This window comes from Citrus sinensis, chromosome 8 (genome assembly GCF_022201045.2).
Source record: "Citrus sinensis cultivar Valencia sweet orange chromosome 8, DVS_A1.0, whole genome shotgun sequence".
NCBI lineage: Eukaryota > Viridiplantae > Streptophyta > Magnoliopsida > Sapindales > Rutaceae > Citrus > Citrus sinensis.
The window spans coordinates 2401331-2414115 of record NC_068563.1 but is presented as its reverse complement, the minus strand read 5'-3'; the positions used below and the strand labels follow the sequence as shown (position 1 = coordinate 2414115).

The following is a 12785-nucleotide window of genomic DNA, read 5'->3' as shown; positions in this document are numbered from 1 at the left end:
CACACCCATCCTACATCATTAGCAGCATCCCTAAGCTAAAAAGTACGTTAAACATTGATAACCACACTGAAGGTCAACTGTAATGGGTCAGAAAATTCTGCCCGCTCGCTGGTCCTTCAATTTCATGGAGTAAATTTTACATGTCTACTAACCAGACCAGACCAGTAGGTGGTCTACAGGTTTAACAATTAATTGAACAAAGCATGTGTACAAGCAACTAAATTTTAAAGCTAGTAATGAGCTACATCAATTAAGCAGTTTTATTTAGCATCCTTGTGATGCTTCAGCTAATCTTAACTGATGACGAAAATCTGTAGAGCCCTGTGAAATTACAATACAACAATTACTATATTTTTCCCTTCTCTCTATGAGTTAATCCTTAAAGACGAAGGAAGTTCCTCATCTCAGTAGATATTGCTTTTCAATGAGGTCAATGGTCATCATTGTTCACCTTGGAAGATCAAAATTAGTGTGGTCAAACAGCAGAATTCCGTCTTCTCCTAGTTCGACCATTTGCCTGCACTTCAACTTTAGGTGAATTAGCTGAGAGACCTTGTATAACCTCCATTTTTGAGCTTGGATCTGATGCCTGATCTCCTGATTTACCATCTCTATCTCTCTTTCTAGATGTTTGACTTGTAGGTTTAATACTATTGCACTCCTGAGTATTATTCTTTACATCCCCAGTCATACATCCCGTATCGTCAACACCCGTCTTGGATGATTGCACATTTTCAGCTCCATTGCAATTGGAAACTCTTCCAACTGTGTTCTTGTTAGATTGAGGCGTACAGGTGCCCTTTTCTGAATTGGCTAGTTCTGCGTTTTTAGACGATGGATGGTTGAAGCTCCAACGAGTATTCTCAAACCATTTCCTAACCTGCAAAGAAAAACTTGAATGTTCACTAAAATTTCTATTTTGATAATGGAGCTTTAAGAATGCATAGACGTCTGTTTCCACAGCAATAGGACAAGGTATTACCTGAGAAAAAGTAAGTCCTAGCTCTTTCGCCAAACTTTCTTTTGTGGTTCGATTAGGATACTGATTTTCCTTAAAGGAGTTGTAGAGTTTCTGCATGGCAAAAAGACCGTAAGATTAGCTCTACCTCTCAACTGCCAGTGTGTGTAACCATCTTAAGTGTGTTTGGGTGTTATATGATATGTATATGATAGATGGAGATGGAGAGAGAGAAATCAGCAGCACAACATTCTAAAGTTTACAAAATGAAGATGACCGTCTCCACACCAACAACTCCTTATAACTTGCCTTAACCTTCTGATAAGGCATTATTATTTCACAAGAATACTTTTTGAAAAACTACAAAAACAGCAACTAAACAATATTTACAAAGGATTTACGACTTTGCGATATTCCAGAATATGTTGGATTGATTTTTTAGTTGACTAACTTCCTAAATCAAACTACAAATGCAAGTTCATTAAGAATGAGATACTAACACAGACTTTATCTATAAATGGAGACATTTATTCTCGTAGCATCACAGCACCATCCAACTTTTAGCATTAAATTCTAGAAATAGGGAAAATGATGAAGCTTGAAAAAAAAATCAACTTGGATTCAAATTAAGGGTTTCTTTCTCTAATTTCATAAAGAAAGGCCAAGAGTGAAGCAACCAAAAGTATACAAGTATATGAGAAAACACCTAGTGAATCAACAAGATCAATAAATGATGTTCAATCAGAACAAAGAATTAAGAGCTATATCTATAATATTTTGTCAAATGAAATTTAGGACAACGAAAATAAACCTTAATAATGGTTAAATCTGAGACTATGCAATGATATACGAAACAGAAGTTTGCACTAAATCAAGTTGTTATACCAGTGGATCAAGTAATAGTCTCCACTCTTGACCTTTTTCATATGTACTCTTATAATCTACTTAAATTCTATATTTCTATAAAGTTTCTGCTGTTGCCTTCAAGCTATCGAGACCACCCCTAAAGCTTTTAATACAAATGCAAAAAGCAAAAAGACCGTCTTTTAAGACTTTCTCGCACTGCTACTCCACCCCTTCAAACTGCAATAAAATTATTATTGCCATCTTTGTGATGGCCATTATATATCTCACAATATAAAAGGAATGCATCTGCACTTAACCATATTACCTGAGTCACTTCTTCTCCAAGTTTTCTGTAGGATGTCCTATGTCTTCTACCCCGAGAACCAGGTGTAGAACAGCCTTCATGTGATTTAGCTGGAGATATATTACTATCTTCAGTATTCAACTTTGGACGACCTCTTCTTTTAGGAGTATTTTCAGTCTCGTTTAGCTTTTCCTTTGCAGCCTTAGTACTCTTTCGTCTCCTAATGACAGGAGTTTTTCCATCTGGAGATGCTGAAGAACCTTCTTTAGTACTTTTTGTCCTTTTTCTTGGTCCTCCATCATCACTCCAACTTTCATCATCACTTGAATCATAAGGAACATTTCCATATGTTTCCTATATACCAGGGAATCAAAATCAGCAAACTACAGAGTGGAATACAATAATCTATGAAACAATAAGATTGACAAAGACACTGTAATATTGCAAACACCATAACAACTAAAACTGACAAGATCGGATAAATATTATATTTTAAGCACAGTAATGGTTAATTTCTACGTACGGGATTATTTTATGACCAGAGAGGCAGTCCAGACATTGACAATCATACACAATGGATTATAACATAACTATAATGTTTTATTCAGTATTGTTTTCTTTAGTATTAGAACAAGCTAACAACATTAGTAAATCACTGCTCATTGAAATGAAATATACAATTCATTAAGCATCCAACCAATCTATTGCACAGTGGATCCCCAATAATATGTGCTGTACTGAATTCGGTTTAATATTTTGTTAGTTAAATGACCAACCACCAAGTGATTGAGACTGGTCTACCCTCAGTTTTCTCTCGGTCACGCAAATACACAAATGCATGCACAACATTTACCAAATGACAGTGGAAAATATGATGCAACCATACCACTGGTGGTTACTGATGGAAAACAGGCCTGCCAAAGACCAAACACAACATCTGCAGGGATCTTGTTGAACATAAAAATAGATGAATGGATGATACAGAGTACTTATTTTGTTTGCACTACCAGGAATAACAGAGATAGTCTCTAAATTTGAATAAATGGCAAGAGGGAAGAGTAATAATTACAGTTAGGTAGGATGTAACAGCAGAAGAATCACATCTCTCACTCTCAGATGAGCAAATAAAAAACCAGCTAAGAATTTTAAAAAAGAAGCTGAAATAAATCCATAATGCTGAAAGTGGCAAGTAAACTGATTGTGTAACACATGGTACGTATATAATATTAAGAAAGAAAAAGCTGTTATCGTAACACGAAATAATGTTTGAAATGACACTCACATCATACAACTTTTTGTAGTCCAACCTTTCACTGCTTCTTTTTCCATAAACAGGCACAGCACCATCTTGCCCAGGTTTTATTATGGATAATAGTTCATTATTTAAAGACTCATTGTTTCCACCATCTTTATATCTCTGTCCATTAGAGTGTCCAAGAGGAGATGCGGCACCTTCATCATTTCCAGAAGATCTGTTATCTTCCAGAACAGCAGCAAGATCCTCAGAATCAGATGTAAAATCGGAACCTGAACTTGAACTTTCTTGTGTAACTTTGTCATCAAGTTCTGGAGCATCTGGATTATACTCATCATCCTCTGAATCTTCAGAAGAAAGGCCCAAATATGTCTTGTCATCGGCCGGTGCCTCCACTTCATCAGATGTAGAAGTGAAATCAGAGTCATCAGAACTTGATCCATCAGAACTTGATTCATCTCCCTCATCTTGCTCATCAGTTGCGGAACCATCAGGATCATATTCATTATCATCAGAGTCATCTGAAGCAAGTCCGAAGTTGGGATCCTGGTTATGTCCAGCTGCTGCTTCAGGAAAAACCTTCTGCACAATGGATAGTAGCAAGATAAGCATTGAGGGGTCAGTTGAAGTAGTATGTAGCTAATACATTAGAGACAGGAGGTTGTGTCATTGACCTCCCAGTTGTCGGTGATAAAAAGCCTTGTTCCTTGCAATTCGTTAACCAAGTCAATGCAGTCAACTTTGCAATCACAACCAGGGCACAACCAACCCTCGTCATCAGGAGGAACTGTAAGCAAAAACAAAAAATATAAAAGAGGGGACAGTAACTCCAGAAACCCTAATTTAATGTGTGTGTGCGTGTGTGTGTGAAGTAGAGAGTTCAGGCTTACTGTCTTCTTTTAACAAAGGTGGCTCCAGGCAGTATTGATGAAATCCACGATCACAAGCACCATCGCAGAGTATGATATCATTATCAGCAGACAAGTCTTTGGATCCACATTTTGCACAGTAAATCTGCCATAAAAGGGTTTCAAAATCTTATCATTTACAACCTTTTTGTATATTATTTGTTATCCCCCAAAAAAAAAATCATGTCTAAATATGCACATATAATAAGAATTTCATCTCTGAACATCAAATAGATCAAGAAATGTTCTCCTACATCCTCACTGTCAATCTGTCCTTCAGAATCAAATAAAGATTTTGGAAATCCTCCAGCACATAGTGAATCAAGACGTTGAAATAAATCTCTAATTTTCAATTTGCGTCGAAGGATTTCTGATGTGGCTCGTTGAAGCTCCTTCTCTGGCTTTAATTTTTCGACACTGCAACAGTTAATAAACAGAGTACATATTTAAAACAATGTAGATAAAATACAAACCTAACAATTTATATTTTATGCATTTTGAAGCATAAAAAGATGACATTTAACAGATCACAAATACATTCTATCTACAGAATGCCCTGAGTATAACCTTCTGCCTTTTGGTTGCCAAAAAGATGAAAGCAAAGAAAAGGGAACGTGAAATCTCAATAATATGGCACTTCATAATCCTATTGTCACTTCATCCTATTTATAACTCTCCCTTGGCTCACATGCCAACCACAGAAAAAAAAAAATAATAGTAATAATCTACACAAAGGAATCCAGTGATACTAAATAAAATGAAAATTATCTCAAAAACTAGTGCAGAAATGAAAAAATAAGGCAAAATAGAAATACAATGCACATACTACCTTAATCCTTTCCAGCCTTCGCTAGAATAAGCATCAATCAAGTTTTGCTCGTAGTTAATTCGGTTTAATAAATATCTTAGATGTGTCCTGATTCTTGAATATTCATCAGCTACTATCTTCTTCCTTCTAATTTTGTTCCGCTTCTTTTGTTTTCTTTCTCCAATAGAATTAACATCAGCCAAATTGTTACTAGACTCAGGAGGTAAAGGTCTCTCGCCTGACCTGGAGCGCAGAACTCTATCACTGCCTATCAAAGATCTTACTGTATAGTTATTCTTTAAAGATTTTGTAGCTCTTTTGCCCTTGCGCCCCAAGCATGCAGAATTATTTGCCACATAATTAGGTGGTGTTTCCGACTGCTCAAGACAAGATTTTTTTTCCATGAGATCAGAAGATGATTGCAAATGTTTGGTTGCAGATGTTTTGGTGCTAGGAATTGTAATCGGAACTTCAAGTTGTTTTAATTGTTCAATAGAACTTTTGACCACAAGTTCAAGAGAGGCCCCTAACTCGCCAGCACTAGTTTCCCCTAGTTCAGTTTGTTCAAGTTGAGAGCCAAGTTTATAATTTACTACTGATGGTTCATGGCTCGAGATTCCAGGAGTAAACTCAGGTGTCTGCTCTGATGAAGATTGTTGAAGGCATGAAATCTCGCCGGCCTGACAACTTTTGTTTGCATCTCTTGGAGGTGACTGCGAAGGTTCAACAGGACAAACCTTGGTCAAGTCTTCAGAAATTGTTTGCAAGTTTTCTTCAACACCATCACTGGGTAACCTGGCAACGTTGACTGCTGGTTCATTTTGTATGATTTCAGAACCAAGTTGATGTTTCTGATTCAATGGTTCACTATGAACACAATCAACATCAAGTTCATTACACCTATTTCCAGAAAGAAAGTCAAGTGCTTGTCTATTACCAGTCTGACTACTCTTGCTCACATCTTTAGAGACTGGTTGCAATGTTGCATTGTCCACCAAACTGGTTGCTTGAGGTTTGTCAAATACAATTTGATAACATAGCTGATGCTTTTGTTCTGATTGTTCGTTATGCATTAATTCAGTGCCATGTTTCTGCTCTGACGTATTTTGTTGAGAGCATGAAGCTTTATTTGTTTGAGTACTCTTTCTCATATCTTCAGAAGGGGGTGCCAAATGGTCAGTGAAGGAACTGTCCGGCACATCTCCACAAAATGCTTGGAGTTTCTCACTATTTGGAATGCTGGTTTCTCTAGGCTCATTTTCTACAGCTTCAGAACCAAGCAAACTCTTTGATTCTAATGGCTCACTATGTATACATTCAGCACAAAATTTACACATCTGTTCAGGTGTTGTTTGTTTAAGGCATGAATGATCTCTAGTTGAACTAGTCACTTGTGATGGAGAAACACCCATATGCTCAGCCTTGGACATATCAATCAAAAAGCTAATTTGAAGAACATAAAATGAATATTGACTAACTAAAAAGAATTATCACTCCATTATGCTTCCCGACTTTGTATTTGCCACAAAAAAATGTGAAGCATACAATTCAAACCAACTTTCTCTTCAAAATTGGCACCAAACAAAGAACACTCACCCACAACAACAGGAACAGATTCTTTAGCCTAGTATAAATCCTATGCACCTGCAGAAGATACAACAATATTAGACAGCTTATAACCTAGCATTGCAAACGTAAATGGCATACGCGTACTAAAGTGAGATGAATAAGCAAAATATTTCACTTATTATCAAAGACACGAGAGTCAAAAATTATATACCGCCAACTGCCCCTAAACCTGAGAGGTATTTTAAACTTAAGACTCGCATTTGCAAAATGTGCATATCTTACTTCCGTGCTTCAAAAAATCTACACATACCATATGCATTACCAGATAATAAAATCTATTCAAGAATCATCTGAAATATAAAGTAAAACCCAAATGCCGTAAGAGTTCAATAAACTACTACGCCGAACTGGTTGTTGTCTTTTCAAGACTGGAGGCTGACATGTTACATAAGAAATTATCTAACCTAAATACGTCTGGCTTCGGGAGATTATGGAGCTGAAAAGCTTGTACCGAAGCTGAAACAAATGCAACATTAAAAAGAGGTTTTCAAGCTTTGATATATTTTTTCTTATTTCTTTCTTCTGTTTTCCTCTGCTTTCTCAGCAGCCAAACAAACACAAACCTTACATTACAAGCAGGAGCTAAAAGAAATAAACAAAGGAACAAAAGTAAGCTTACTTGAAGATGGACATTATAAAATTGGAGCAACAAGGAAGCAGGAAATTCAATTACTAGCTTTTTTTTTTTTGGGGGGGGGGGGGGGGGGCTAACTTAATTTTATTAGCTATTCTTTTGACAGTATTTATTTATTTTGGAGAAACGAGAAAATAAATGAGAAAAACAAAAGGAAAAAGAAAAGAAAAGAAAAACGGACCTTAAAATTGGCATGAATCTTGTAGTAAATGAGAAGTGAAAATTTAATGGCATGCCGGTGAAGAGGGGAATTTAATTTAGATATTAGAATTTAGAAGAAGAGAAGAGCGGTTCTAACAGTAGAAGCCTCTAAATCTGGGCCACCGTCGAGCTTTGGCGAGTAGGAATGTGAGAGAGAAAGACGGAATATATTTTGGAAGAGAGGGCTTCGGGTTCTACTATTTTGCGCTTGCGGCGTTGAGTTTTTGATTTCCATTTACAATTGGGCTGGGCTGGGCTGGGCTGAGCCCAATCCTTATTATTGTTCTTTTCACCGGGCCTCTTGTTTTACCGTACCTTGGACGATTTTGCTACAATTAGAATGTAAATTTGTTGAGAACAATGTTGATCAGGGCCACAATATTTTCCTGTACAAACATACTCTCATGATCTTACACTTACAATGAAACACATGCTTGAGAAAGAGAGACAAGACCATGTACCTTAACTTGTCATGACCTATCTTTGTGATTTAGCTCCCTCCTCACCTCTTACTTGATCCAAATCTCAGCACACTGCTACCTTGATCAAAGCTTGAAGCTTCACACACCGAAGCCAAGCATGGACGAGAGAAAGATAGAGATGAGAGTGACCTGCACTATCTGCCAAGGCACAAAATGATTGAACAATAACTCTGCATTTAGGAACCCCTCTGTTATATCTGTTTATAATATATTATTGAATAGTGCTACACATCCTAAATTTTTTATCCCAAAAAGTTATCTCAAATGACGTGACATTTATCAATTAATTGGTGAGATAATACAATTAATTCACTTGAATCTTGTAAAGAATTATCAACCACTCAATTAATGACACATCATTTGGGATAAAATAATTGGGATGTATAGCATTACTATATATTATTATATAGGGTGCGATATTTAAACTCATTAATACAATAAGAATCTATTAAAATTACTCCTTAATATTCGATATTAGTCACGAACAAATTCGATAGAATATAAAATAATTTATAATAGTTGACACTGTAAGATAAATAAATAGCACGTGTACCTTGTTGAATTTGCCAAAAAACAAAAAAAAAAAAAGTAAGAGGCGCCGAATTGGAAGTTGCAAACCGACTCATCAAATTCAAAGATAAGCACTAAGCATGCTTGTAATAATTCGAAAAAAGAAAGTCAAAATTTTCCACGTTTTATGAATGTTGAATATAAAATGTCAAAACTAAAATATATAGCCATACAACGAATTATGGTCGAGCAAGTACTCGTAGCTCACAATTAAATGGCCAATTAATCGACTTGATCGCTGAAATTCTACGGTGCCTTTGATAAAATACAAAAAATAAAATAAAAATGGGCTCCAAATTGACGTGAAGTGCGACAACTAAAATTCATGAGTCAATGACATCGATCAGTCAAATATATATAGTTACTGATGTTAATTCAATAAGATTTAAGATGTCTCCTAGATCATGTGGTTTTCCAATTAATTATTTTGAAGAATCTTGATTATATATACATATTCTCGTCAAGGGTCAGATTATTGTTCACAATTACAAATTTTTCAATACACTCTCTAAATTTTAGGTTGCGCATCTTAAATGAAGGCAATGTAAGGAACAATTTGAAAAGTACTGTAACAAAAAATTCCTTACATTTGTGCAAAGCTATGTGGTGAAAGCATAAATAACACGCTATATCTAATTATCTATTTCATCTTAATTAATCATTCACTATCATAAACAAATAATGAAATATAATTGGTGGAAATCTTTGTCAAAATTCTCAAGCTGACGGAAAGCCAATGCGGGCGCACACATATATAACTAAAATCTCAGTGCTTCCGCCGGCCAAAGGCCGAGTGTTGAGCTGCTGCCCTCACGAGTGTGAGGGCAGCGATTCAAGCCCCCACAAAAGGGGGGCTAAAATATTCTAAAGTATTTTTTTTTTTACGAAATGTGAGTGGAGCATAAACATCCCTCTTCTATGAGGGTTAAAGACATCTCTCTTTTGTGAGGATTATTTGTTTGGGCATATACTTCATAGAATTTAATGTAATAATATAAGTTTCAATTAATAATCTATGTACTTCATAGAATTAATGTAATAATATAAATGTCAATTAATAATGTAAGTCCTAGTTATGTATATCTGATTATAAATATTAATGTAATATCTGCTATAATAACAATTGCAAATATTTGTGTAATACAATAATATGATGTATAATCAATATTAAAAAAAGAAAAGAAAATCTCAGTGCTTCCTAAAAAAATGCACTTCGCTCCAACTTTGTGCGTACACAGCTCAACAAAAAAGAAAAAAAGGTCCTTCCAAATTGTTATCTTTTTTTTTTTAATACTGTTTATACAGGACTGTAGGTATTACAATTAATATTTACACACAAATTCTACAATTGGGACCTTCATCGTGGCATGTACTCCTCTGAAGCGCTGTCCAAATTCTTCAAACCCTCTCAAATATTCGAGGGCTGTTCACTCTACTCACATTTCGTGAGGAATAGACTGGCTCCACTCAATTATGTGATAATTGAGGAAGGATTGTAAATAAGCTCCATAAATACTTTTATGGAGGCTCGAACTCTTGCACTCATTATTCTAAGTGCAAGGGCTCTCCCACTGGACCAAAGGCCCATTGGTTTGTTATCTTAAACCCTGCAAGTTGTCTAGAGTGTCAAGAAGCATTATATTTTAAAGAATAATTCAATTTTTGCATTACTATGTTACAAGAATCCTTGTCTATAAAAACCCATTACCATTTTGTATCATCTATGCCCATAAAGTGACCACATTTTAAACTCTTGGTATCACACATGGCTTTCACAAACATATGCCAATATTTTTGCTTAGTATCTCTTCTTGTCATGTACTTTTGGGCCATTCATGCTCTATGCCGCCCTATTGGTGAAAAATTAATCATGCTAAAGATGCATGAGCAGTGGATGGCTCAACATGGACTTGTGTATGCAGATGAAGCAGAAAAAGCAGAGACGGCATATGATTTTCGAAGACAATGTGAAATATATTGAAAACTTTAACAATGGTGTTGGAAAAGATAGGGGATACAAGCTTGCTGTTAACAAATTTGCAGACCTAACTAATGACGAATTTAATAGCATGTATGCTGGTTACGATTAGCAAAATCAAAACTCTCCAGTTATTTCCACATCAGATCCAGATGCCTCGTCTCCTATGGATGCAAACTCGACTGTAACTGACGTGCCAAGTAGCATGGATTCGAGAGAAAATGGTGCTGTTACTCCTGTCAAGGATCAAGGCGATTGTAGGAAGTTGCAAGTTTAACTTGTGGAGCTATTGTTTTTCTTGCTTTACTAATATAGTAATATTAGTACTCTTAATACATGTGGAGTTGTATCAATAATTAATGTTATAGATCCTAATGTTTGAGTCTCAAATATGACAATTTATTTATTATCACATCATATTAAACATTAATAATTAACCTGATGGGAATTCAGCCATATCATGTTAAACATAAATAATTCATCTAAATACCTAATAGAAATATTGTCACATCATGAGTTGGAACTCAAATGTCGATATCCTTAACATTACTCGATTGTGTACATAATTGTTTATGCAGTGACTGAAAAGGAAGCGTGTTATAGAAACAACAAAGTTGAGAGAGTTATCACATGAAAATAATACATTTGGAGGGCCAAAGGCCAAACAATATAAATTTTGATTAAAATATAATAGATGGATCATCTTATTAAGAATTTTAACATATATGATAGTTTTACATACTATATATATAAGATATATATACATACACATGGGCGGACCCAATTAAGGCCTAAGAGAGGCTTCAATCCCTTCTGAGCCATTAATTTTTCTTTTAAATGTACCTCAAACCCCTTCTGAAAAAGTTATATAAAAATAATTTGAACACATTTTTCATATATTTAAAGACTTGTAATTTAATGGTAAGAATATTATTTGATGATTTTAAAGTCTTGATTCAAATCCCAATAGGCATTTTTTAAAAAATTTTGTGGAAACTACTTCGAAAAATGATATTTCACGCATTTAAAATAAATAATTTTTTATTATTATTATTATTTAGAATTTTAAAAAAATAATAAATTTTAAATTTATAAGACTTAAAATGTATTTAAGTGAACATAAAAAAAAAATCCTAAGTTAAATAAATTTTTTTGAACTAACCCCTAATTTTAGTTTCTAGTCCGCCACTGAGTAACATTGCAGATTGTTGCTGGGCATTTTCCGCCGTGGCTGCAGTGGAAGGAATAACAAAAATTGAAACAGGCAAGTTAATGTCATTATCAGAGCAAGAGCTCGTTGACTGTGACACTGGAAGCTTTGATCGAGGCTGTACAGTTGGTCGCATGGACACTGCCTTTGAGTTCATTAAGAACAACAATGGCCTCACAACTGAGGTTGATTATCCCTTCGTGGGAAATGATTATGGCGCTTGCAAAACAACCAAGTACGAAAATGACGCCGCCGCAGCAACAATATCTGGGTTCAAATTTGTGCCGGCAAATAACGAGCAGGCATTAATGCAAGTAGTGGCTGACCAGCCCGTCTCTGTTTCGATTGAAAGCAGCGGGTACAGGTTCCAATTTTACTCGAGCGGCATCATAAAATAGGAGTGTGGCACGGATATTGATCATGGGGTCACAGCTATTGGCTACGGGGCTAGTTCTGATGGGACTAAGTATTGGTTGGTGAAGAATTCTTGGGGCACAGGCTGGGGGGAGGGTGGATATGTGAGGATTCAAAGAGAAGTTGGTGCCCAGGAAGGGGCTTGTGGCATTGCCATGATGGCTTCTTATCCAACTGTATGAACTAAGTAATGATGGGAATTGCTGTTATTCCATCTCATATTAATGTTCAAATAAATGGCAACTACAATTTTGCTAGCCCAATCAATTGGGCACCTAGTTGGCCCAATAAGAAACACTTTTTAGCTGTTTTGTGGGTCTAGTAAACCTAAGAATTATTAAATTTGTACTCTGAAGACATCAATTTATCTAGTCAGAACCCATTTCTCAATCAACCCCATCAAAATTTTAAAATAATTTTTTTTTCAGTGGTTATGAAAATAATATCAACATATTGAATACATTCCATTATTCCTTATTTCATCTTAATATACTATTTGGAGAATGAAGATAAGTAAATTCAAGGCGTTTCAGTCGTCAAAATCAAAATGTGAGATGTCTAGGGGATATGGTGTCAGCAAATAAGGGA

The 12785-nt window shown here is 35.5% G+C and overlaps 1 protein-coding gene and 1 pseudogene across 2 annotated transcripts; one reads left to right on the top strand and one right to left on the bottom strand.

The window, feature by feature from the left end:
- Window positions 1-73: 73 nt before the first annotated feature.
- Window positions 74-7738, bottom strand: LOC102620589 (homeobox protein HAT3.1). 2 transcript variants are annotated; one of them, XM_006486900.4, is made up of 9 exons: window positions 7524-7738; window positions 5101-6723; window positions 4526-4688; window positions 4254-4377; window positions 4038-4150; window positions 3391-3945; window positions 2130-2462; window positions 983-1072; window positions 74-880 (listed from the first exon to the last, which is right to left on the bottom strand). In XM_006486900.4, exons 2-9 carry the CDS (start codon window positions 6507-6509, stop codon window positions 476-478), a joined length of 3192 nt encoding a protein of 1063 aa, XP_006486963.2. In that variant the 5' UTR covers window positions 6510-6723; window positions 7524-7738; the 3' UTR covers window positions 74-475. The 2 variants fall into 2 exon arrangements, with proteins under 2 accessions (XP_006486963.2, XP_052288066.1); XM_052432106.1 differs by lacking the exon at window positions 7524-7738 and adding an exon at window positions 7328-7402.
- A 2622-nt stretch (window positions 7739-10360) lies between these two features.
- On the top strand, window positions 10361-12379 carry LOC102626637 (senescence-specific cysteine protease SAG12-like; annotated as a pseudogene).
- Window positions 12380-12785: the final 406 nt, after the last annotated feature.

Bases quoted from the DNA above. Each gene is read 5' to 3' on its own strand.
- LOC102620589 (XM_006486900.4), bottom strand. From the start codon at position 6,509: ATGTCCAAGGCTGAGCATATGGGTGTTTCTCCATCACAAGTGACTAGT. The intron at 4,689-5,100 runs GTAGTATGTGCA...TAACTGTTGCAG, and splicing joins GAAGGCTGGAAAGGATTAAG to TGTCGAAAAATTAAAGCCAG. The intron at 881-982 runs GTAATACCTTGT...TTTTCTTTGCAG, and splicing joins TAGGACTTACTTTTTCTCAG to GTTAGGAAATGGTTTGAGAA.